The sequence below is a fragment of the Vigna angularis genome, chromosome 7 (genome assembly GCF_016808095.1).
Source record: "Vigna angularis cultivar LongXiaoDou No.4 chromosome 7, ASM1680809v1, whole genome shotgun sequence".
Lineage (NCBI taxonomy): Eukaryota > Viridiplantae > Streptophyta > Magnoliopsida > Fabales > Fabaceae > Vigna > Vigna angularis.
Genome location: NC_068976.1, coordinates 21,777,588 through 21,803,800, shown reverse-complemented (window position 1 = coordinate 21,803,800; position 26,213 = coordinate 21,777,588). Strand labels below are relative to the sequence as shown.

The following is a 26,213-nucleotide window of genomic DNA, read 5'->3' as shown; positions in this document are numbered from 1 at the left end:
CTTGATATCTACCATACACATAATTCATCTTTTTCTTTGTTCATTGAAGAAAAATGATTTCTTAAGCATTGATAATAATTTGTTGCACTTACAAATTAATTGACAACATGGGAACATTTAAACTGATTGGTTTTCACAATATGCTAATTTAAATAATAAATTTATAAATAGAAAAAACATTTTAAAATATAAAGCAAATTAAATAAGTTAAAAGAAGGTCCAAATTTAAAATTAATTCAAGTAATTCGTAGCATTATCTTCCAACTCAATTATTAATCTAATGCTAAAAATTTGCTACAGAATTAAACTTAACTAGATAAAAACGTGGTAATAAGTTGATTAATTTTTAAAATGTCTTTCTCTTTCGAATATTCTTAAGAAGGTAGAAAGGGATATTTTTACTTTTTTATATGTATTTTTAGCTTTCTCATTTTTCTCAATAAAAAATTATTAACTAGTACTTAAATTATTAACTTGATAAAATAATAATAATTGTTTGATTAAGAATTTTTAAAATGATGATATATCGATTAATATATATAACTAGGCAAAAAAGAAAGCAAACAAATTCATATCTTCAACCTGAAACATTTTATTTTAACTGACGTTTTCTGTTTTTTTTTCTTTTCTTTTTTGCTTAATTAATTGTAATATTTTTCTCAATTTGCCTTAATACATCAAAATCCGATTCAAGTTTAAACATAATTACTTATAGTTCTTCGGGAATAATATATTATGGTGATTATGTTTAAAACTATTACTTTTATGTATGTACAAATAACGTTTTACACTAAATTTATCATATCGATGAAGTAATAAAGAAAAAGATTTTCTCATGTTAAACTCACAAATGACAAAATTAAAAGAAAAACAAACTAATTTAGGTCATATGCATGATGAATTTACTCTGAAATTAAGTTCCAGTAGTTATTCTTTAAAAGGTACGCTCTTCTACTGAGAAGTTTTAGGAAAAAGAAACGCCAATGCTTTTTACCAAATGGTATATACATAATCACTTATGTTCTTAGTGATTAAGAACATATTGGATTTCTCTTAGCATATCCAAATTGTTCAGCATGAACAAAATGACTTTTATTCTCTATTTACTTTTTTTTTAGCTTATACAAAAATTGAACTTAAATTTATGTTAGAGATTTCGTATCAGTTAAAAATAAAATTAAATTATAATACATAAACAGGATAAATCTGAACTTTTTGATAAAATTTATCCCACTTATATAATATTATAATTTAAGGTTATCTTTAACGGAGATAGATCTCCAACAATCTACAATCTAGAATATTTCTTTCTAAATTGAGCTTAGCTCATAAAAAGCGCTTTCCAGCAATTACAAGAACAAGACATTCTTTTTCCTTGTTTTAGCCACCACTGAGAAGTGAACATGAGTTAGTTCCTTCTGCTGTTTTACTGTGTTCAATGACATGTTAACTCATTCTAGGTGGGAGCTGAGAAGGAACCATTTGAAGGGGTCCATGCATAAATGAGTAAGCCAAAAATGAGAATGATGGCCCCTGTCATAAAACCTGCTGGAAGAGAGGAGGCAACACCAAGGTATGGCAATGGCATGGTGAACACATAGATTGATATTGGAACTGCCACAACACAAAGCCACATTCTATCAATTGGGTATGCTCATAATTTCACATTAGCATGTATTTGTAAATTGAAAAATGGTAGAAATCACAAACACATTTATGATTTCAGTCAATCTCCCATATATAGCCATGTTCTTCTAATTCTTTCTGGGAAATTGAAAATTTTGACTGCGTGTTACATAGTAATCATTCAAGACTGTGCATGTGTAATGGTCCAGGTCCATACAATAATTTTATCAAACAGCTTGCATACCTGAAAATGTGGAAGCAAGACAAGATACAACAGCAGAAGAGATTTTGAGGAGATGAAGCAGTGCAATGTTGAAACCTATGTTTACAATAATAAACAACAGAGGCAGCAGAGGAGCACCATCACATCCTGGAACCAGAAAACCCTTTCTTTCATCACCATTATCACAAAAATAGCAAGACTAGAAAACAAGGATTTTTAAGTCTGCTCATCAAATAGATAATTTGAAATTGGGAGTGAAATATTTAGGGATGAGTTTCCATGCAATTTTTCATCATTCATGCTGAAATTTTCACCCTCGTTTTTAAGTGGACATTAAACTGAGCATTAGAAGGTATGAGTATGACAATATGAAAAGGAAATGCAGCTTACCATTTGATAATGTACCAACATTTAGGAAGCAGGCTGCACCATCTTTAAGGTAATTTGGTAGTTGACTGAAGGGGATGCCCCATAATTTTGACAAGAAGGGTAGAAGAAGGCATATGAATAGTGCCTATGTTAAGCATATACCCTTACATTCAGGCATCTATTTTCATTTATATTGCAAATCTAAAAGATGAATATTTCATGAAAAATTGAAGAAAACTTACTTGGAAAGCAGATCCGTACGAATTGACAACAAACAAGTCCATGGAACCTCCCTGCTTCAGATAATATTAAATACTGATTAGTGTTCCATCTTAGCGTCAGCTTTAAATGGAACTAGTTTAGCAACATGCACATCAAATCTAATCCATCACATAAAAAACTTGACACCACTTTCAATCTAGAACTTTAAAATATATAGATTTTCTTTCTTATATGTTGTTGAGCTTTTTTATTTATATTTAATGTGATACTTAGACTCATGTTTAAATTCTCAACAACATATACAATGTCTTTGGATTAATTCTGTCCAGTAAAGATAATGGTGATAAACCAAAAAATAGAAATAAGTGTTTGTTTCTTTATCTTTACCATGAAAAAGTAATTCATTATTTCTCAGCATGAAGCTAATTCAAGCACCCTATAAGACCCTTGAAAAGCCATGATTAGTGGAAACATAGATTAAAACAATTCACTGCCATACTAACCTTCAGTTTTTGGGTTGAGTCCAAAAAGATTGTCTCCTGCAAAAATATGAAAAGTACAGTTTAACTACAGAGAAATTTTGAAAGTTGAGAAAATGCAGCAAACGTTTTAAACCATGATAACCTTAAGCACGGTGCTAGCTGCTTGGAGAAAAAACGAGATTATCATGAGAAGACTCCAAAACATACCACCTTCCTTCAATGAATTCCCTACACCAGCTCCACTATAGTAGTAAACAAAAACAAAGGTATATGTAATAAGTAAGAAGCTATAAAAACTAATCATAAATTTCCTAAAGTTTTTGACCAGCAAACTTAGAGAAGCCTAATAGGTTAATATCATTAAGTCAATGATATTAAGTTGCTTAAAGACTTTCAGAATTAGTTTATTGACTAATGATCATGCATTGATTTTACTGATACTCATAACATGAGTCACCATGTTCTACGATCCTTGATAAAATCACATGTACTTACTGACCTTGCTACAGTAACAACTACGCCAATGGATACAAGAAAACATCCAAGTAGTTGGTTGACTTTATATCTTCTTCCGAGAAAAATAATTGACAGGAGTATTTGCCACACGAGAAAAGTCTGCAAGAGAATAGCTCCAATTAACTACCAGCTTTGTTTTACAATTTTCTGAACAGCTAAGTAAGTTCTGCATGCATGAGCTCAGACAGAAACTGAATTGATAACATAGCCAACTTTATATACTAAAGTTCAATATATCTCAGATAATTATCTAATTCGTCAATTCAAATTTATTTCAGCTTCCAATTTGACGCTCCTGGTATGTTGGCACCAACATGGCATCACTGATGGGAAGATTTTCACTTCATTTTTTATAATTTTCATTTAGATATAATGAAAAGGGTTATTTTAGAAGATTTGAGTTAGGTTTGCCTTTACTCAAAAACAATCAAGCATATATAATAGTAACAGGAATTAAGAATTAACTGCTGATTCTTTTTACCTGAGATAAAATTGGAATGGATGCTCCAGACAGAATTGCTGGTACAAGAAAGAGCACAACAAATAACCAAATTCAGAATCTGACATACTTTATACTATGAATATCAGTGCTGTCACAAAAAAACTCTTTTGAAAAAGAAGAGTTGAAAATGTGATTCAGAAGCTGAGAAAGGGTACAAAGTTACCTCCTGCAGCCATTCCAGTGGCTGCAGCAAGAGCCTCCAATAGACCAACAACAACAAATGGAGCCTTTGGCGCATCTAACATTTCATCAGTCACCATGCCCGCATGATGTCGAATATACAAAACGCCAAAGTACACTATTACATATCTGAAATAAACAATGTACAATATCAAACATTCAGTGCTTGTTTTAGTCATGTTTCCAAATCAATTCCATCTGAAACAAAATTATATTATTTTTTGTTTAATTGAAATGATCTTACAAATGTAAAGTTATTCAATTATAAACTAACTCATGCAGTAAGAAGTTTAGTTTTTGAAATAAAAGCATACTTACTGAAGTTTTTTGTCGAATAATAGTACAAGAGTTATACTTCATAAAGTTAATAACATTTGTTTAAAAACTAATTATTTTTTAAATTTTATTTTGAATACTTTCAGAGTTGTTTACCCTTTGAACTACCTAGGAACCATTTCCAAATCAAAAAATGAGAAATAATAACTGTTGGAATGTTCCATCTATGTTATAAGTGTCTATTTATTGTTACTATGATACAGTTTTTATATTAATTATAAACATAAAAGTATCTCATCATCTATACTTTTTATAATTGTCTTTCATTTTTTTCAATTTTATTCTCTTAATTACTACTCTTTAAATTAATATAATTATTTTTTAATTTTATCATTTTAGTAACTATCTTTTTAAATTAAAATAATTACATAATAATTTAAAATATTTATAAAAAAGTATTTATTCTTTTATCATTTTAATAACTGTTTTTTAAAATTTAAATAATTACTCATAATATTATTTATGCAATATTACTTAGAATATTTTTTATTTTTATTTTAAAATTTAGTTTATCTATGACTATATCTATAACTAAATATATATTTTTAATTATTACTTTTAAAATTTAAATAATTTTTTAGATATTTAAAACATGATTCACACATGCTGTCTCTATGTTTATGCTAATAAGTAGAATATGGTTATTAATAATATATTTCAATTAATTTGTTTTCCTTTTTTTTTCTTTTAAAGGTAAAGTACCCGAAAGTGGCAAGTTGAGCAAGGAAGAAAGGATACTGCTTCAACGGAACCAAAGCCAGCTTATACAAAACCCGGTTCCCCACACCCAGCACCACCGTGGTGGCGGCCGCTGCCGCCACTTCCGCCGCCCGCTTACCACTCCCCTCCACCGATTCCCTTCCACCATCTGCCGCCAGCTTCCGATCCTCCACCGCATAGGAGCAAGCCCCCACCTTCTCCTCCCTCCCTCCGGAGGCGAATGACACCCACGCGCCGCCGCCCACGGTGGCCCCCGCCGCCACCAACCGCATTGGCCTCCCGACGTAGCAACTGTAACGCAGCTCGCTTATCCCAGCGGGGCGCCGTAACTGAGCCCGACCGACCGATGCGCCGGCGCCGGCGGCGGATAACCGCCGGCATAGTGAAGCCATGATTGTGTCGCAAAACAATTCAGAACTGAGAACTGAATGTAATGAAGCGATCAAAACAGGAAATTTAGTTTTGGTTGGAGAAATTGAGGAATCAATAGAACAACATCATCAGTTTCAGTAGTTACTAACGAATTTGAAGTTGTGTATGCCACAACACGACCTTGTCTTTGATTTAACATTATTGCTACGTCCCATCAAGGTCGGTCTTCCTATAATAGTAACCACAAATACAATTTGTGCTTTTACACCTTTATTTAATCTTATTTTTTTCTGTATTTTATATTAAAGATATAATTTTTAGCTATGTAAGTCAGTTTTTTAGTTGATCTTTCATAAATGTTAAATATATTGCATTTACATATCATTGAGAATATCAATATAGATAATGTTGAAGATGCATTTTAAATTTATATGGCTTTAGTTTGACTTGATTTTCCAACTAAAATCTTAAAATATGTGATTGAATTTTGATAATTTTTTTTAACCAAAATAAAACTACTATATAATAATTTTCTTTTATAAAAAATGCTTGTCGAACATGTATGGAGTGTCGTGATGAAGTTGAAGACTTTGTTGTGGAGGAGAAAGTGCGAAGATATTTATAATCATATGGTTATTGTATTGTTGTTATTCAGAATTCTATATCCAAAATCTTTGGTCATTTGATACTAATATTAATGCCATGTTCTTTTGGAAATCATTGTTCCTTCTTTTGTATTGTGATACACTAAGGCAAGTATTTAATTTTTTATACTTTCTTTGTTCAGAAGGGATTTCAATTTGAAACCAACTTCTTCTTATTAAGTTGGAAAATGCATGAATGAAGTAATATTCTAAAAGAAATCTGGTCTTGTTGAATGATTCCAAAGGAATGGTTATCATCAAATACCATGTTGCAATGACTTTACAAACTTTTACGTTTTTAAAACTATAAATTATTTAAAGAGATAAATAGACAGAATTTTCTTGTGATGGTTTTTCTACGAAGTACCCATATATAATCAAATAAGTATATATATATATATATATATATATTTTCAATATTAAGTTGGTATGATTGTTAACTTGTGTTAGGCGACTTTATTTAAAAAATAAAAGAAAAACTAATTATCTTTAATTTAACAAGTTTATCAATCATTTATGAGTTAAATATATTTTTTTATCATTAATTTACTATAATTTTATGATGTAAAGCATATTTTTTCAACAAACCACCTCTAAAGTATTTTTTTTTGTGTCAAATAGAATTTTAAAATGAATGTTATACTATAGTGTGAAATTTTGTTTATCCCAAGAAAAACACTTCATGTGATATTGGTTAGAGAATATGTTTTACATAATTTTTACAAAACTTATGAATAAAATAGTTTATATTGAAAAAAAGTATTTTAAGATTAGTACAACTTTATAAAATTGGACAAAATGATTTTATTTATAGTTAAAACTTTTAACACATTATTCTCACATATTTTAAATGTGAAATTATATATTAATGAACGGTGAAACAATAAATAATAGTTTTTTAAAAAATAAACAATATTCAAGTGGACTTACCTAACTAAAAGTAGTTTGATGTGATACTTTTACTATAATAGATCGTATTCATAATCTAAACCAACTAGAGTTTGAAGAATTAGAATTTATATTAGTTTAAAGATAAAACACAAGTTATTTATAATAATTTAAAGACAAAAAATATATTTATTTCATAATCTTTTAATTAAAATAAACAAAAAGAAAAACTATTGTTTTATAAAGTAAAATAACCATCACAAAATCTACTTGTTTCATAAGTTTTCTAACATAGACACCTACAAATTCATGTTTTTATTTATTAAACAAATAACTTTTAAAAATTTGAAAACTTCAGAAACATTTATACTAAGTTTTGAAAGAATGAGGATTCCGTTTTCTATAGTATAGAACTCTCGCCAAATAAACAATTTAATTATAAAAATATAACAAACTATGAGTAGAGAAACTTAAACTGAACAACTAACATTTTTTACGGGATTAACTCCATAAATTTACATGAACAAAAAACCCTGTCAAAACTAATAATATAAATTATAGAGGAAAAGTGTTTTTAATCCTATTATTATTACTCCAATTTGACTTTGCTTTATAGTGTGACTTTTTTATTATGCAAGCACTTTCGCACTTTGTTGACACTTTTTTTTCAAAGGATAATAGAAGACAAAACCATGTTAATTAATTTGTGTAATTGACGTAATAATACATTTATCTCAATTTATGTAAAATTAAATTATAAAATATAAAGTGTATAAAATTTATTATATTAATATGCTATCATATATTTCAGAAAAATGATAATATTCTAAATATTCTAAATATCATGTTATACAAAATAATAGTAGCTTCTATAAAGGGTCAGTTTGTTATAAATTTAAAAAGTGATTCTAATGAATATTAACTTAGGAGGAAAGTCGAAGCAAGTTTGTGTTTGTAATTTATAATCATAAACCAAAAAGTGAATACTTTTATAATGGTTTATTAAAAAAATCTTTCTAAGGATTCGGTTTCATCTCAGTTAATTTACATGGATTATATCAATAATAAACTTGATAAAAGATAAATATATTATCTTTATTTATATTTATTTTTTATTATTTAATTAATTTAGTATTATTTTATTATTTATATTTAGGCTTAGCTCATATTTATTTCATTATAAAAATAAAGGATTAATCTTACATAATTTTCATTGTATTATCACACACTAATGATCGATTCTTCGGTCTCTTCCGCAGATGATTTTTATGGTTTTCAATTCTTTAATTATGTCACTATTTTATTTGTCCGTGTATTTTAAACGGACCAATCACAAACTACCGTATAAATTATTGTTAAAAAATTGTCAAAAAAAAGATATTTTTTGTCATTTATTGAACAGATCACTATATTTTAACAATTTTTTTCAATAATTTTTAACAACAAACTATATATTATTATTTCATTGGTTGATATATTTAAAACAAATCAATCACAGACTATTGTATAAATTGTTTAAAAAAGTTGTCAAAATTGTTAAAAGATATTTTTCCTTATTTGACTCATGAGACATAAAATAGTATAAGTAATCAAATACGACTTCAGAAATACATAAATATGAATGTTTTTTATGGATTATTTTATTCTATTTTTTAACACACGGCACTACGTGCGCACCAAAATTCTCTGATGTGATATGTTATTTGAATCAGAAAATGCTTGTATGCACTTTATCGAAAAAGGAAAAAGAAAAGCTTTCGGCGCAGATATTATTTTTTTCTTTCTAAAAAATCATATATTACAAGATACTCTACCCAAAACAAACAATATTTTTATTTTGAAAAATTATTATATGTTGCAACTAGTGGTTTTGTAAATTTAAGATAAGTTCAAGAAAAAAATTATCAACTCTAACCAAGTAATGCTAAATCTTTCCAAAAGAGAAATATATAAAAAAAATTTGAAATAGAATAATAGATAAATAATTTAATCTATTTTTAATTAATGAAGTTAAGTTGATATACATGCAATGTTCATTTTTAAATTATCACATGTAGTCTATTTATATTGTTGCATAGTAACAGAGGGATTAGTTGTTTTAATTAGGTTGGTATTAAAATAAGTTTAATTATATTAAAACTCACTTTCATCGAGGTGATTACATTCGCTCCACGAAGATGATTGGTTGGCTGAATAAAACCGCTGCAACTACTGAATAAAGAGAATGTGGAGAATATAAAATCACTATTGCTATTAAAATAGATCATTTCCTTCGTTAATTAATCTTCAATAATTGTATCCATAAATAGAATTGATTTTTTAACAAATCAGATAGAGAGTAAACGATTGTTACTCTGTGAGGAAGAATATTCAATCAATAGCTGTTTTTTTAATGATATTTATATATTACTTGTTTGTTTAGATAAATCAACATTATGTGTGTTTTAATATATTTATGAAGTTAAGAAAAAAAAAATTAATTAGATAATTTATTAGTTTGAATTTAGGCGCGTTTTTAATTATATTTAAAAAATAAATGCAATATGATAATTTTAATCAATTAAACCACTTTAATTAAATAGGTTTAAAAAATGTGATTAATGCATATTAATTGAATAATCTTAATAGTTATTTAGTTTTTTTTAAATCTTGCATTTTCTCTCATTTTATTTAGATAAATCAACACTGCGTGTGTTTTAATGTTTATGAAGTTAAGAAAAAAAAATTAATTATATAATAATTTATTAGTCTGAATTTAATGTAAAACCCCAGAAAATGGTGTTTTAGAAGTGGTGGTAGTCTAAAAATAGTGAGACTCAATTATTTTAATATTAAACAATTTTATTATAAATAGTTTTGTTATAAACGAGTTTCATTATTTTAAAACGTATCATCTCTCTAGAAATCACTTTTCTAGAGTTTTCTATCTTCTCTCTAAGAGTTCTTGATCTCAAGTAATAACCTCGTTGTTTAGAGCAAGTAAGTCAAAAACTCTTTTCATTGGTAAGTCAAAAACTCTTTTCTTTGGTATTTTAGGGTTTTTTTTATAATGCACGACATTTCTGTTTTGCATGGATCAAGACTCTCTCTTCTTTGTTTCTTGGTTCAATTGAGGTTCTAAGGTTTCTCTTTAATCGTCAATCGGTGATTTGTAGGTGTTTTTAGAAATTCCTTGTGGTGCAAGCTTCGGTCGGGGTATTTCTAGAGCTGTTCGAGTTGGATAGAGGTAAGGGAAGCTAGATTTTTACTTTTAAATCTAAGTATGCAGTATGTTTTTAATAGTTTGTGAATTTTGAGCTGTTAGGATGAAAAATGTTATTGTGTGATAGTGATGATGGAAGTAAAGTAGTGAAGTTGATGCATTGTAATGATGGATGTGTATAACCTGAGGAATCTGTTTGAATGTGTGTGAGATGTTGTATTTGCATTGTTGAAGTGTTTTGTGTTGATTAAATTGTTGGAAGAAAAAGGAAATTTTGGGTTATAGGTTATTTGGTCTAGAAATGAGTTATTGAGTAAGAAAATGTTAAGAAATGGTTGGTGAAGTACTTTTATGCAGTTGAGGTTGAGTATGAGCTGGGTTGTGTCATGTTCAAACGTCTAGAATGGTAGAAATCTGAGTTGTGTTTGAGTGATGGTAATGAGGTAGAGTTCTACTTGTGTTAGAACTCAATTTTGAGGAAGTGAGGTAGTGAAAACTTGAGTTTGGGGTTCTGTGTGCAAATAGTCAGTTTGGACAGTCTTGATAAGTCATTTGGGACTTGTTAGAGCCCCTAAGTTACTTGAAATTGTACCACAATTGGTAGAATTCAATTTGAGTCTCTAAGTTGAGTTTTTGTGAGTTTTGATTGAGATCTTGTAGCTACTTGTTTAGATTGATGCTAGAAGGGTTTAGACACACTTAGTTAAGTTTAATTAAGTATATAAAACAATCTAGAAAAGTTAGAAGTTGGGAAAAATAGTTGGAGTTGGTAAGTTTGGTGTAGGTTGCATAATTCTGTATCACCAAATCTGCAGAATTATGCAGACTCGCTGAGCGAGTAGATTCGCTTAGCGAGTAGTGTTAGAGGTAGGTTGTCTGTCTAAGGACATTTGTTGAGCGAATGGTGTGTGCTGAGTGAATTTTTGGGGTCTGGGAGCACTGTCAGTTTTATTCGCTGAGCGAATGGTCTGCGTTGAGCAAATTGTTGGGGTCTGGGAGCACTGTCAGTTTTATTCGTTGAGTGAATGGTGTGCACTAAGCAAGTGAGTTGAGGGTCTAATCCACTGTTTGGTGGGTTTCGCTTAACAACCGGTCCAGGTTTTATTTTACACTTTTCTTATGTGTTCTTGTTTGATTTGAATGATATGGTGATTTATCTTGGACTATCTATGAGGGTGTACTGAGTTATATATGTATCAAAGAGATAAGTTATGATTCAAATGGAATTAAAGTGTGATTTCAAAGTGGTGAAAGTAAGTTCCAAAGTGAGATCTCTTGGTGAGACTCAAGTATGTTTAGGATGAATACAAGGAGCTCAGTCTTGGGGGTTATCCTGAAACTCCAATGGTCTTTCATTCTCAAGTAGAGAGGATTGATCCATGTCGTGAGGGGTAGAAGGAGGTCTTAGTCGTGAGGGGTAGTAGGAGGTCTTAGTCTTGGGGGCTTCTAGTATGCCTCAAGGCCTGAAACAGACGAACCTTGTGAGTGTGGTAGGGTGAAACCCATTGGCAATGAATTTGCAAAGCAGTAAAGGTCACCACGAGTGCACAACCCGCCATAGCTCGATATTTATTATAAATCTGGACTATTAAGTCTAGGTCATAACATGTTAGGATGTTTGAACTAGTTTGTCTTGCATGAATACTTATGTGTATATTGCAAGTTATATTAATATATGAATTGTTTTGTATCTAGCTTACGCTTGCTTTTGTGTTGTATATTATTTGTTGTTTCTCTTTTGCGATGATCACCTAATGGTGTGAGCTTAGGGATTAATCTTTTCAGTTGTTCCAGCTTGAGGCGAGGGAGTAGCAGATGAGTTGTTAGATAGATCTACAGAAGTATATCTCTTTTTTGAGCAAGATTTGTTTTACCTATTTGTTCTTTTAGCATCTATCTAACATTTCATTTTGGTAGTTTTATATTATTAATATTGGATGTTACAAATTTAGGTACATTTTTAATTATATTTAAAAAATAAATGTAAAATATGATAATTTTAATCAATTAAACCACTTTCATAATTGTTTAATTAAGTAGGTTTTAAAAAATGTGATTAATGCATATTAATTGAATAATCTTGATAGTTATTTAGTTTTTTAAATCTTCCATTTTCTCTCATTTTATTTTAACAGTTTGAAATTATAAGATCACCATAAAGTGTGTATAAGAGTTTTTAACATTTAATATTTACATGTTTTTATTAAAGAATATTAAAAGATTGAAGAAATTTTCTTTTGGTCATAAGTTTTAATTGAAATATATTCACACATATGATAATTTTTTTTGTATCTTTGTTCTTTAATTTAATTTCTTGTGTTGTAATTAACATTTGCGTAGAAGGTTGTAGTAATTGTGTGAAACATCATATATTCTTTGTAAGGTTGTGGTAATTGTGTGAAACATAGTGAGGAGAAGGGTACTTAGGATCGCAAGAGAAAGGAAGGTGACAAGGTTTTGCACGAGAGAAGAAATCCTCTTATGGTTTTCTTATGCTAAGCTTTCTTTTGAAAGTTGTATTCTTATGTTGTTATAATTTCATCAAATAATACATTCACATATGATACTTAAAATAATTAGTAATACTAATAACATTCTAGAAAGCTTTTCAATTATTATTAATGGGAAAATAACATGTCTAAATAAAATACTAATAAAAATAATAATCAATTGTTTTTAATATTTAACATTTTTATACCATATTTAAAATTAACACTTTTTTAAAAATTATTTTAAAATAATTTAATCTTTATTTTATATTACTTAAAAAAATTAAAATTTTAAATTTTAAATTTTTATATATTAATTTTTTTTATCTATCATTTCCATCAAATATTTTCAAACTTTCATAAACATTACATTCAAAAAGCTAATAACTTTTATCCCAAAATCTGTTTTAAAATAAACAAATAAATTGTACATTTAAATTTTTTTCAATTTCATACATTCATTCTCTCTCAAATCTATCTTTATAAGTGTATGTTGAATTAGATAAGACATGAGTGAATTGATTTGAGATGATAAAAAAAAATAGTGTGATTTAAATGGATTTAAGAATGTGTAAGACTGCTACGGATGCGATAATTTAGAAAATAATTTAATGAATAAAATTATAAAATTAACATTTTATCCTAAATGATAAATATGATATAAATTTAAATGTAAATATTATTATTGATATTATCATTATTAATCTGAGTAGATTGTGATTTTAAATTAATTAGTTTTGTTTAAATATTAAAAAGAATTATTTAAGTTAAAGACTTTGTAGGAGATTGTATAATTGATGCAGATGAAAAATGCCTGTACTTTATTTATTTAATTATTTCATACAAAAAAACTCTGGTAAAGGTTTCAAGAAGCATCTTTTAGCCAAGTTTTTCGTTTTTCCCAGTCCCAACTATGAAACACACCGTTTCCATCCACCTTCCAGTAGACCTTTTGATGATTTCCTTCTGTGCTAGGATCATACCCATAGAAAGTCACGGAGAACACATCCCAATACATCATAATTACCGAGCGATCGAAGTTGGTAGTTTTCGTAAAGGGTATTCTAGGTTGCAAATAGATTGGGTCTTTTTGGTTGTTGTAAAAGAAAAACACTTGAGGATCATCGGGGGACATACCACTCGCGATGGAAATGAAGAGACTGTTCATGTCTGTGTCGTTTGAAATGGTTGGAGATGGAAACCTATTCATGTCAGACGAAGAACATTTTGAACTTTTCATTAAACACAACGTCACGAGTAGCAAGACAGAACCATGTATTGATATGCTTATGATGTTCTTCATCTTTGCATCTCTCCACTATTCTCTCTTCCTCGATATATTTATAAACCAACCACCATAACTTTATAATTTTATATTGATAATTCATGCACCTGAACTTAAAATACTTGATAAGAACATCATAATGAGATTGGGAAAAAATTAATAAAGTTGACCGTTCGTTATATTAAAAATTAAGACTCAATTTAATTTTTTTATATATTGAGCCGAAATTATATTAATGTCAATCAGACTTATTTTCAATGAGTATATTTTTTAAAAGAGTTTTATTGTATAGAAAATATATATCTATAACATGACACGAGTTTAATCTATATAATATATTAATATTAATGTTACTTCAAATCCTAAAAATATTAAAGTTATGAATTTCTATTTTATAATATTTAAATTTGTCACTTTTATTAAATATAGACTTAAATTTATGCTTAAGTTAAAAAAAAATTATTAAAAAATATAAATATAAGCCTATATTCTATATTGAGTAAAAATTAAAAAAATTAAATTCAATATAATTGAATGATATTATCCCTTCCCATCTTTTTAATATAATGAAGAAGTTATACGACTATCATTATATAGTATTCAATTGTATTAAATGCAATTCTAACTCTTTTGTATATTACCTCTTTATTTTTATTAATGGTTTTTAAATTTCCTTTTTTTTTCTCTAATATTTATACTGGAGCAGGACAAACTAAATGTATGTAAACGTGAGTAATAAAATGTTATGTTGAGATTATGAAAGTAAAAGGATAATGGATTACGTATTTATTTAATTTATACAAGTTTAAGAAATAATTCTTAAAAAATAAGAACGCAGCAACTAGTAGTTTTGTAGTTTTAAGATAAGATCAAGAAGAAAATTATCAACTCTAACCAAGTAATACTTAATAATATTGACCTAACAAAACAAATTACGTGGTGATCACTAGTGCAAAAACAACGTATAACGCGTTCAACGTCTAATCATTCAATAACCAACGTTAAAAATAAATAGTGACATTTTTATAAATAAATGCAATTGTAGTGACATTTTTGTAAATAAATGCAATTGTAGAACGTACGTCGAAGCCCCATCCAATTAATTCGACATTCTAATGGTAATTATTTAAACTAGCGCATTATTCTCTTTCTTATTTCTTTTAAACCACGAATAGTAGGTCAAATCCTGTAGGGGTTCGACATAATATTTGTCACTCAGAAGCTAAAAAGTCACTATTTTTAATTATTTTTTTTGTTCTTTTTAAATAACAAATAATACGTCAAATTTTATAAGGACGAATTCTGCAAGGGTTTCAACGTATTATTTGTCCGTCAAAAGCCAAAAAATAACCCCTTTTTAATTCTTTTTCTCTTTTTTCTTTTAAACCACGTATAATACATCGAATCTTGTAGGAGCTTCGTCATATTATTTGTCAACCAAAAGTTTCCTCTTTTTAATTTGAGCCAGGAGATTGAAAATTTATTTACTTTATCTTAGCACGCAAGACCCTCTTCTCTTCTCAAACTTTTCTCGAACGAAGTTTGACAACTAATATTTTTTTTTCATTTGATATAAATGTATGTTAATTAACTATTTTATGTATAATGTTCGTTTGTTTTGACCGATTATTTTCGTGTTCTTGTCCTTCATAGGCGCATTCTGTTTTCTTTCTCACTGGTGGAAACACTTTATTCCGACGAATCCACCTTTTGAAGGTTAGTTTTCGTTTTCATTTTCGTTTTGAATAACTTATTTGTTGTTGTTTTTTGTTGAACTTGTTTGTTGTTGCTATTTGGTTAAATTTGTTTGTTGCTCTTCTTGTTTGATTGAACTTGTTTATTGTTTGTTATTGTTGTTGATATTATACTAAGTTCATAGTTTATAAATTTGTTATTTCTCTACTTTTCAGACATAGTAGAGTTGTAAGAAAGAATTGCAATTAATTAAAAAGAAATAAAAAAATTGATTAACGTCAAATATTAACAAAATATTCGATGTCAATTTGATTAACGGTAATTTAACGTCTTTCGATACAACGTTAACCTCAAATTTAAGGTGAAAGGCAAAAAAAACAACGACATTATACGATATTTTTATACTAATGAATTCTTATAATGTTTCAAAATGTAGCAGATAATGTTCATATTTTTTAAATGTACGCAATCATCATTCACATGAATACACATGTTGTGCAATATAGAAAAATTGTGTAATGTATATGAAATGTCAAATGTTAAATCAATTGACATAAATGACAAATCTCTCCAAATGAGAAATATAAAATAAATTTTGAAATAGAATAATAGATAAATAATTTAATCTATTTTTATTTAATGAAGTTAAGTTAATATACATCCATTCGCTCCATGAAATTGTGGTTCAAGATGATTGGTTAGGTGAACAGGACACCTGCAACTACTGAATAAAGAGAATGTGAATAATATAAAATTACTATTGCTATTAAAATAGATCATTTCCTTCGTTAATTTATCATCCATAATTGGTTCACCTACGTATCCACAAATAGAATTGATTTTTTAGAAAATCAAATAGAGAGTAAACGATTGTAACTCTGTGAGGAAGAATATTCAATCAATGGTTGTTTTTTTTAATGATATTCATATATTACTTTTTTATTTAGATAAATCAACATTATGTGTGTTTTAATATGTTTATGAAGTTAAGAAAAAAAATTAATTAGATAATGATTTATTAGTCTGAATTTAGGTGCGTTTTTAATTATATTTAAAAAATAAATGTAAAATATGATAATTTTAATCAATTAAACCACTTTCATAATCGTTTAATTAAGTAGGTTTTAAAAAAATGTGATTAATGCATATTAATTGAATAATGTTGATAGTTATTTAGTATTTTAAATCTTTCATTTTCTCTCATTTTATTTTAACAGTTTCAAATTATAAAATCAACATCAAGTGTGTATAAGAGTTTTTAGCATTTCATATTTACACGTTTTTATTAAAGAATATTAAAATATTGAAGAAGATTTCTTTTGGTTATAAGTTTTAATTGAAATATATTCACACATATGATACTTTTTTTTATCTTTGTTCTTTAATTTAATTTCTTGTGTTGTAATTCATATTTGTGTAGAAGGTTGAAGTAATTGTGTGAAACATCATATATTCTTTGTAAGGCTGTGGTGATTGTGTGAAACATAGTGAGGAGAAGGGTCTTTAGAATCGCAAGAGAAAGGAAGGTAACAAGGTTTTGCACGAGAGAAGAAATCCTCTTATGGTTTTCTTATGCTGAGTTTTCTTTTGAAAGTTGTATTCTTATATTATTATAATTTCATCAAATAATACATTCACATATGATACTTAAAATAATTAGTAATACTAATAACATTCAATTAGAAAGCTTTTGCAATTATTATTAATGGGAAAATAACACGTCTAAATAAAATACTAATAAAAATAATAATCATTTTTTTAATATTTAAATATTTAACATTTTTTATACCATATTTAAAATTAACATTTTTTTAAAAATTATTTTAAACTAATTTAATCTTTATTTTATATTACTTAAAAAATTAAAAATTTTAAATTTTAAATTTTTATATATTAAATTTTTTTATCTATCATTTCCATCAAATATTTTCAAACTTTCATACACATTACATTCAAAGCTAATAACTTTTATCCCAAAATCTTTTTTAAAATAAACAAATAAATTGTACATTTAAATTTTTCCAAATTCATATATTCATTCTCAAATCTATGAGGGTATGTTGAATTAGATAGGACATTTGAGAAAGAGTGAGTGAATCTATTTAAGATGATAGAAAAAAGATGATATAATTTAAATGGATTTAAGAATGTGTAAGATTGTGATGGATGTGATAATTTAAAAAATGATATAATGAATAAAATTAGACTATTAACATTTTATCCTAAATAATAAATATTATATAAATTTAAATGTAAATATTATTATTGATATTATCATTACTAATCTGAGTAGATTGTGATTGTAGGGATTGTAGAATTGATGCAAATGAGATTCCATGTAGTTTATTTATTTATTGGTTGGTTTAATGTTTTGGTAGGTCAATTTTTTATCCATAATTTCAAATATATCTCTTATATATTCGGTGTCCAATCCTTATTTTTTGAAAATTTGAAACAAATGGAGGCTTGTCGTCTTGTTGTCAAATTGAAGATTAGACTGATGTATATGTAGCATGCTAACGATAGTGTTTTGAATGACGTGGCAAGGGTTAAGTTAATCAGACATGCTTTTTGTTTTCTTAAAATTAAAAAAATTGAGAGAAGTTAATTAAAATGAATTGTTTATGAAAGTTAGGGATCAGAGAAATTTGAGTTCTTCCTCAAATTATGGTTCCTTTGGAATCTGAGTTCGTCCTGATACCTCTCTCCGCACGAGTCGATTAATATCGTCGTCGCCGCCTCCTCTCATGTTACCCTTCGATGACTGTTGAATTAGAAGCGCCAATGCCAAACTATTCGACAGCGCCAGCGCCGCGAGAGTTACCTTTATTCGACCGTTCGCCCTCGGCAGGGATCTACTCGCCGGTGAAGGATGCGACTGGATCTCTTCCTCATCGTCCATATCCTTCCTTTTTATTTTCATTTATTTAAAATAAATATCAATGAAATTGGTTTGGAACCTTTTTGGGGGTTTCGTTGATGGAAGAGAGTGAGTTGACGGTGATTGTCGACACGTGCTTGAAGAAACTGTCAATAATGACTTCTCTTATGTGTTCCCTTTACTAGCCGAAGGCTCATTCGGAAACTCTGCAAATTGTCCAATGGACAATTGCAAAGCAACTATATGTTGACGAAACCACTTGACTCAAACTTGGGTGCTGATTATCTTGAAACTATGAGGCCTCAAATTCTAACATTGTTTCTAGTTGTATCTTACATGAAAGATAAATTAGTATTAATCTTACATATGTTATGATATGCCTAAATTTAAACAGGTTGAAATCATGATGGTTTTGGAAAAAAAGTTTAATATTTCTATTGGAATTATATGTAGGTTTATCTAATCGTAAGATTTGTTTCGAGATAAAGTCTCGAGATTTTTCTACTCCAGAAGGCATCACCACCGTGTGGGAAGAGGCAACACCACCGCCAACTTTCGCTGCCAGCGTCGTCGTCAACGCCCACGACCAACGAACTCCTACGCGAGCATCAACTTTCTCTTTTATCATTAATGAATGTTTGATGAACCCTAAAACTCTATAACAAAATCTCTAATTCCTATAGAAATAATTCAGTTTAATTATTTTTTCTCAATTTCTTTAATTTTAGAAAAACAAAAATTCATATAAGACTAACTTAACCCTTGTCACATCATTTAAAACACTACTGTCATCATGCTATGTATGTCGCAATCTAACTACATTTATTCAATTTAACGACAAACCTCTATTTGTTTTATTTTTTCAAAAATAAGATCCAATTAAAACACTAAATAAATAAGATACCTATTTGAAATTCTCAACCAAAGAAATGGATGTACCGAAAGATTAAACCTTATTGATTTTATATAAAGAAACTGTGATAAAGGTTTCAACAACCATCTTTTTGTCAAGTTTTTCGTTTTCCCCCGTTCTTAAGCTTAAACATTAATCTTTTATCATCAACAATATAATTAAATAAATTTGGAAATATTAAAAAATATCAGGAAAATAATTTCATTTAATTTTGAATGGTAACTGTAGTAAATAACAGAGGGAAACAAATTAAAACGGCAATTTTAAAATCCAAAGACAATAATTAAATTCCAATCAGAAAGCAGAAGGCAGTGATGATGGTAAAAGCAAAAAGTCAAGAAGAAAGGGACACTTCATGAACAGAAGTGGAAGAAGAAGAGAATAGAAGAGAAGAGGGTTCGGTATTGTGTTGTGTTGGCGCTTTTCGATTGATTCACCGATCGGAACCGAATGGGGATTCTGTACGCGCTGGTAGGTCGCGGATCGGTGGTGCTGGCGGAGTACAGCGGCACCACCACCAACGCCAGCGCAATCGCGCGGCAGATTCTCGAGAAGATCCCAGGCAACAACGACACGCACGTTTCCTACTCTCAGGATCGCTACATCTTCCACGTTAAACGCACCGATGGGCTCACCGTTCTCTGCATGGCTGACGACACTGCCGGCAGTGCGTTTTCCGATCTGTTCACTACTCCTTCTGTAAAACCTAAATCCATCACTTACTCGCTTTTAATGTTTTGAATTCATTCGTTGCAGGGAGACTTCCTTTCGCGTTTCTCGAGGATATTCATCAGAAGTTCGTGCGGACTTACGGGCGAGCCGTTCACTCCGCGCAGCCTTACGGAATGAACGAGGAGTTCTCTAGGGTTTTGAATCAGCAGATGGAGTATTACTCCAGCGATCCTAACGCCGATAGGATCAATCGGCTCAAAGGTGAAATGTCTCAGGTGTGGTGGTTTTTCTTTTCGTTTTTTTGAGTAATTGAAAATTTAGAACTGATTGTTTGGCAAGTGTGTGGCTAAACAACCCTGACAATGGTAATCAGTGAGTTAGTAGCTTGTATGATTACATTTTTGCATCAATTCCGCTTCATTTCATCCTTGTTTAGTAATTCAACACTGCCCAAATTAAATGAGCATGATATTGGAACATTAAATTTATAATTAATGGAAATACATCTAATAATGATTAGTGAGCAGCGTCTCTATTTGATATATGTTCCAAGACAGAGCTGCACTGACCTGCACTTTGACTTTTATTTACATTTTATACTTTGGTCTATTTTGGATAAGCTTCTATATGAACACTTATTAGAGAATAAACTGAGAAATAAAATTTATCGAACTTCTCCTATTAAGTTAAAATCCCGTTATGCTCTATAGCTTTGGGAGAAGTTTTGATAAGAGAGCTTCCGAAAAAGTGAAGGTGTATAAGACTAAAGTTAATTGTAACTTTTTAATTTATGAGAGAAGCTGGATTTATTTACCTCTTTATTTTCTTTTCCCTTATGTATTTGTTGAGAAGATTTTCTGAGTCGAGCCTTATTTGTTGTTCATTTGGTTGTTTTGCTCTCAATGTGTGTGTTCTCTTTTTTTCTTTTGGGTTCTTTAACAGGTACGAAATGTCATGATAGAAAATATTGACAAAGTTTTAGATCGAGGTGATCGGTTGGAGTTGCTTGTGGATAAAACTGCTAATATGCAAGGAAATACATTTCGCTTCAGGAAGCAAGCTCGCCGCTTCAGAAGCACCGTGTGGTGGAGAAATGTCAAGCTCACGTATGTTCTCTATCTAAAACTCACTCATGTTAGCTGAACTTGCAACAAAAAACTGCAGTCTTTTGAATGAATCTGAAACCTCATCTCCATTTTTTTTGTATAATTTTTTCCTCAATGTTGATATATATATATATATATATATATATATATATATATATATATATATATATATATATATATATATATATATATTCAGTAGAATTTCAGAGGACTATGATGGAAATCACCTGGGCTTAAACTTTGGTTGAAACTTGAAGTGTTGGTAATTCTAAATGTGCTAAAGTAATTTTCTTGGTAGAAATAATTTCGATTGTAAAAGTATAAAAGAAGAAAAAGTATTAGAGAAAGGAAGAGGTAAGATTGAAAAAGGTTGAAGGGTAAGAAATCCTCAACAAAGACTAAAGAGGAGGAAAACCAGAGACAAATGGAAGCTCCTAAAAACTAGTTAAAGTAGGAGAGTTGTGTATCCTTGCATGTGCAACACCGATACACTTGAAGAGGTGAAAATGATTTTATCTCATAAAATTGTAGAGGTAAGAATACAGTCTTGGAGATGTGGGGTTTCCTATCAAACCCACAAATTCGCATGAACAGTGCATTGCCACAACATTTTTATGTTCCTTCTTATCAAACCTTTCAAAGTGGAATGTATAGAAATTGATCCAGTGAACTAGAAGACACCCATGTCTCACCAAAATTATCTAAAAGTTCCTTTTACGTGGCGGACTTCAAAGTTAGATCTAGCTTCTTTGGTGTCCGAAAATCACACTTTCTAATAAAAACTCTAGTACCAGTATAAACCTATGGTTATTAATTTGAACATGTTCTAATTATTTCAATGGTTCAAAATTAATTTTATCAAAATCATTTCTAGGCAACTTTATGACAAATGGGCCCTTGGTTGAACACATTTAAGGGGAAGGGCCATGCGAGGGTGTCTAATTTGCAACATATAAGGTTTCCAAGAAACCCAAAAATAGTGTTATCATTAAGGTTCCGTGTTCTCATATGATATAAAATTATAATTGCCTAGCTATATTTGCATGATAAATCCCCCTACATTCGATTGATTTTTATGTTATTGATAGTGCAACATCTTTCTAAATATAATAAAAATTAAAGTTTTTGTGTGTTGAGAGTTCCATAAAGTAAAATTTGAATTCACCTCTACTAGATTTAGGATAATTTCAAATAGTAGGCAACAAATTGTTTCATTTGTAAAACCTAGTCATAACATCATTAATCAATCTTTAACTACAGTCAGAGGATTCTCTGTTTTTCGGTCTTACTGACTAAACAGTTGCATGTTGCAGGGTTGCACTTATTCTCATCCTACTTGTAGTAGTTTATGTTGTGCTGGCTTTTGTTTGCCATGGGCCCGCGCTACCATCTTGCTTTTAGTGAAGGATTGGCAAGTGAATTCTATGTGTGCTTCCTTGTGGTCTTCAACTTGCAGACGTCACTTCTTTTTTATCTGCCTTTGATTTGCAGATTCCATTTCTTCAACTATATTACTGGGTTGTCCACTTTTCTGCTAGTGAATTTCTTGCCATAGATTGAAGTGTTCTTTTCTTTTTCATATAAAGTTTGAGGGGCAGAAAACTTATATCGTTTATTGTATTCTCATACCAGCCCAAAGATTTTAGTTGATGTATAGTGTTGCAGCTTGAGGGTGTCATGAATGTTCTCTTGTTCAAAACGGGGAAGGGTAAGTCTTAAATTCCATTTGTTTTTTCATAGCTCAGTGAACCGGTATTGTTAAACTTCTCGGCCCTTGTTCTCTTTGTCAGCTTAATGTATATTTTTTTAATTTATCCATGTTCTCCTGTTTTTAACCTTGCTAAACCTTAAGATTGCACAAGTTGCTATAAATTAATTTTGAAGAAAAAGGTATGTAAAGGTGGACCATGGAACAACTGCTCCATCTTAGCCATATTTTTGAGCTGTAAGAGACCATCTCTGACGTTTGTTATATTGACAGCATGTTTGGATCTGTCTGTCTAGCCAGAAAGCTAATGAACGCCAGTTGAAGAAAGCAACGGTGTGAAGTAATTCACGCGTCACTTTTTTACCGTTAATGAACAACTATTGTGGCGGTACAAAATACTCATCTTCCTAGCGACTCTTATTACCAAGAAAATATTCTTTTAAAATTCTTATATTTTCTGAAAATTATCTGAAGTGTTTTGTAAGTTATTAAATTATCTATTTGGAAAGATGAAATTGAAGTCCATGTTTTGAAATTAATCGTTTCTAATGATTTATTTTGGATAATTTAATAAGTTGTATTGTTTTGAAAAATACAACAAAATCATAAAGCCAATCCAAAGCGGATTAGAGAAATTCATTTACTTTTATTTATATTTTTTTTACATTAAACTATTGTTAACTAAAAGAAACAAGAAAATAAACAAAGTTATAGAATGAAAATGCACGATTAAATTATTGAACACTCCAAAGCACCCAAATACTCGATTGATGAAAGAAGAGTCTTGTCCCAATGAAAAACAAAAGCTTATCAATTAGTCTACCATTAAACCCAAGAATCATGCACTTGTTAATATTACACCATTTAAATTTAAATAATTTACATTTGTTCGTTTCTCGATGACTTTTTCTCTACTTACCAATCCTCCATTAATCGTTGTTATTTAGGTTACACAGATAAGGTCTTTCGTACAAAGATAAATCATCATTTCATTCATCAACATGTTTATACTAGAGTTCTTCATTGTATTTTTCGTTGATACTCTTAATCAACTAGTTGATCTTTCTATCAAATCATTTAGTAATATAAGATGATTGTCTTATTTAACTTAAATAATCTATTCGATGCATAAATAATATATGATTACTTTATTTATTTTATCAGCCTATTGTATTGATATCATTTTAATCATAGCCGAGATGCTGACTTAGCAAATAATAAAACATGTATGAAGTAAGTGTTTGTATACATAGAAAGAGGGAAAAGTTATTTTTCATCCTAACATTTTATTTTTATTTTATTAAAATGGTTCCAAAAAAAAGACAATTCATATTTGACCGTTAGTTAATAAAAGAAAGAAAAAAGACATGGTGTAATTTTTAAAGTTGTTTTTGAAAATAATTTAATTAGATATTTTACTATATGTGTGTGTGTGTGTGTTAAATTTATAAATTGTGGGGCATGAGTAAAACTCAAACAGAGTTTGGATTCAGATCATTGAAAATTGCAGCAATAAGAGACAAAACATAAAAACTTACAATACTTGTTTTGTAATTTTTGTTGAAGTGAAAGAGGGGACATTTCCACAAACACCCCTCACCCCCACATGTGAATAGGTTTCCTACCGAAGACAACCACAACTTAGCCACTTTCTTTCTTACAGTACTTGTTTTTTTCTCTGTGGTCACATATATATACATTGAATCTTCATCATGCTGGTTCAAAAATCATGAGCAAGTGCTAGGGGATTTTATTTCAATTACTGCTTCCTTTTGAATGAAATTGCCAATCTCACTATCATACCTCAGTGAGGCATGATCCAGTTGTAACATTGTAATCAACAAGCTAAGTTAGAAGTTGTATTGGTGAAGCTTCAATCACTCAACAAATGGCTCAGACATCACAGTTAACTCATCACCCATGACTCCTATGCCTTCAAAATTTTCAAATCATACTTTTACTGTGCTCTTACTAGAAGAGTTCATCATTCTGCCAGCGATGGCAAAAGTACTTCTCCACAATCTGTATAAACTGCACTCATAACTTCATGCACCTTAAAAAGGTACATTTTATACTAAAAATCCACTTTCAATATGTATCAATATTACATCAAACACATTGATAAAGAAGTTGATTTTGTACCTCTCATCATGCAGATATAAAACTTCCCTTTTTGCTCCTAGATTTTTTGCCACGTTTACCTCAATTACTGATGTCACAAACACCCCATCACGGACCACATTATGCATCTTCACATGGCATTGTCCTTCCTCTCAATGCATTACAAGACAAGATTATTTTTTCTTCTCCATCCCCACATTAACATGCATAGCTCCTTCCTATGTCAAATGGCTTAACCATTGACACCACCACCCCACATAACACCAACCCCACTGCATAATCTTCCCTACTGATTTTCTGATCTTCAGAAATAAGCTGCATTATTAGCATCAAGAGTTAACTAAAGTAATCATACTTTCATTCTTTCTCTTCATTTTTAGTGGCTTTAAAATCCCTTAATCTGTTCTACTGTTCAATGCTATCTTTCATTCATCCACATTCTGGAGCAAAGACCATGCTTCCTCTTCAAACAAGAAACGTGATTGAACTTCTTTGGCCCTCCATTGAAGTACATGTCTCTGCAAGTTCTTACACCGAGGGCATATAACATGTTATTTGTATCAGAAAGTTATGAATACATTTCTGTACTTACATAAGGATAAGATAAATATGTCATAAGGATAAGGTAAATAGTACAAGTTATACGGCAGGATACATACACAACTATAAACTTAACATAACATAAAAGAGCTCATGTTTTATTGCTATTTAGATACTGGTATTCCCATCTGTCACATTATGTTAGAGTCAAGGATTGAAAAATAAAATTGTAAAACACGGTTAGCTAGGAATATCCAAAATATCCAACACAAATACAGCTACTATTTTGAAATCTGCATGATGAATCACAGATCAATTCATGTGGAATGGATACTGGTATACACATGACTGAGATACTGTTGGGTCAGTGAGAAACAAGTTTGTTTGTACTTATTTTTCATGCATCAAAAGTAATCAGAACAAAAGCATGTGCAACTGAGAAGACTTAAATTATACGTATAAAGTGGAATGCAATACATAGCAGAAACATAACATACGGAATGCAGTCCACAGATACACAG

General features: G+C 29.5%; 2 protein-coding genes across 3 annotated transcripts; one reads left to right on the top strand and one right to left on the bottom strand.

Annotated features, from left to right (window-relative positions):
* Positions 1–1,212: 1,212 nt before the first annotated feature.
* Positions 1,213–5,923, bottom strand: LOC108337471 (protein CLT3, chloroplastic). Of its 2 annotated transcripts, none has more exons than XM_017574004.2 (10): positions 5,159–5,923; positions 4,104–4,249; positions 3,920–3,957; positions 3,422–3,537; positions 3,065–3,164; positions 2,944–2,979; positions 2,461–2,511; positions 2,240–2,363; positions 1,871–1,996; positions 1,213–1,614 (listed from the first exon to the last, which is right to left on the bottom strand). In XM_017574004.2, the coding sequence occupies exons 1-10, from the start codon at positions 5,566–5,568 to the stop codon at positions 1,457–1,459; spliced, it is 1,305 nt and encodes a 434-aa protein (XP_017429493.1). In that variant the 5' UTR covers positions 5,569–5,923; the 3' UTR covers positions 1,213–1,456. The 2 variants fall into 2 exon arrangements, with proteins under 2 accessions (XP_017429493.1, XP_052736812.1); XM_052880852.1 differs by having other exon boundaries at positions 1,472–1,764.
* A 13,929-nt stretch (positions 5,924–19,852) lies between these two features.
* Positions 19,853–23,137, top strand: LOC108338726 (vesicle-associated membrane protein 711). The gene is made up of 4 exons (XM_017575782.2): positions 19,853–20,212; positions 20,302–20,492; positions 21,160–21,323; positions 22,637–23,137. Exons 1-4 carry the CDS (start codon positions 19,996–19,998, stop codon positions 22,722–22,724), a joined length of 660 nt encoding a protein of 219 aa, XP_017431271.1. The 5' UTR covers positions 19,853–19,995; the 3' UTR covers positions 22,725–23,137.
* The last annotated feature ends 3,076 nt before the right edge of the window (positions 23,138–26,213 follow it).

Coding starts and splice junctions, on each gene's coding strand:
- LOC108338726 (XM_017575782.2), top strand. CDS start 19,996: ATGGGGATTCTGTACGCGCTGGTAGGTCGCGGATCGGTGGTGCTGGCG. Junction 20,213..20,301: donor GGCTGACGACACTGCCGGCA/GTGCGTTTTCCG, acceptor CATTCGTTGCAG/GGAGACTTCCTTTCGCGTTT. Junction 21,324..22,636: donor TGGAGAAATGTCAAGCTCAC/GTATGTTCTCTA, acceptor TGCATGTTGCAG/GGTTGCACTTATTCTCATCC.
- LOC108337471 (XM_017574004.2), bottom strand. CDS start 5,568: ATGGCTTCACTATGCCGGCGGTTATCCGCCGCCGGCGCCGGCGCATCG. Junction 3,165..3,421: donor GTAGTTGTTACTGTAGCAAG/GTCAGTAAGTAC, acceptor TTACTACTATAG/TGGAGCTGGTGTAGGGAATT. Junction 1,615..1,870: donor TCTTGCTTCCACATTTTCAG/GTATGCAAGCTG, acceptor GTGTTGTGGCAG/TTCCAATATCAATCTATGTG.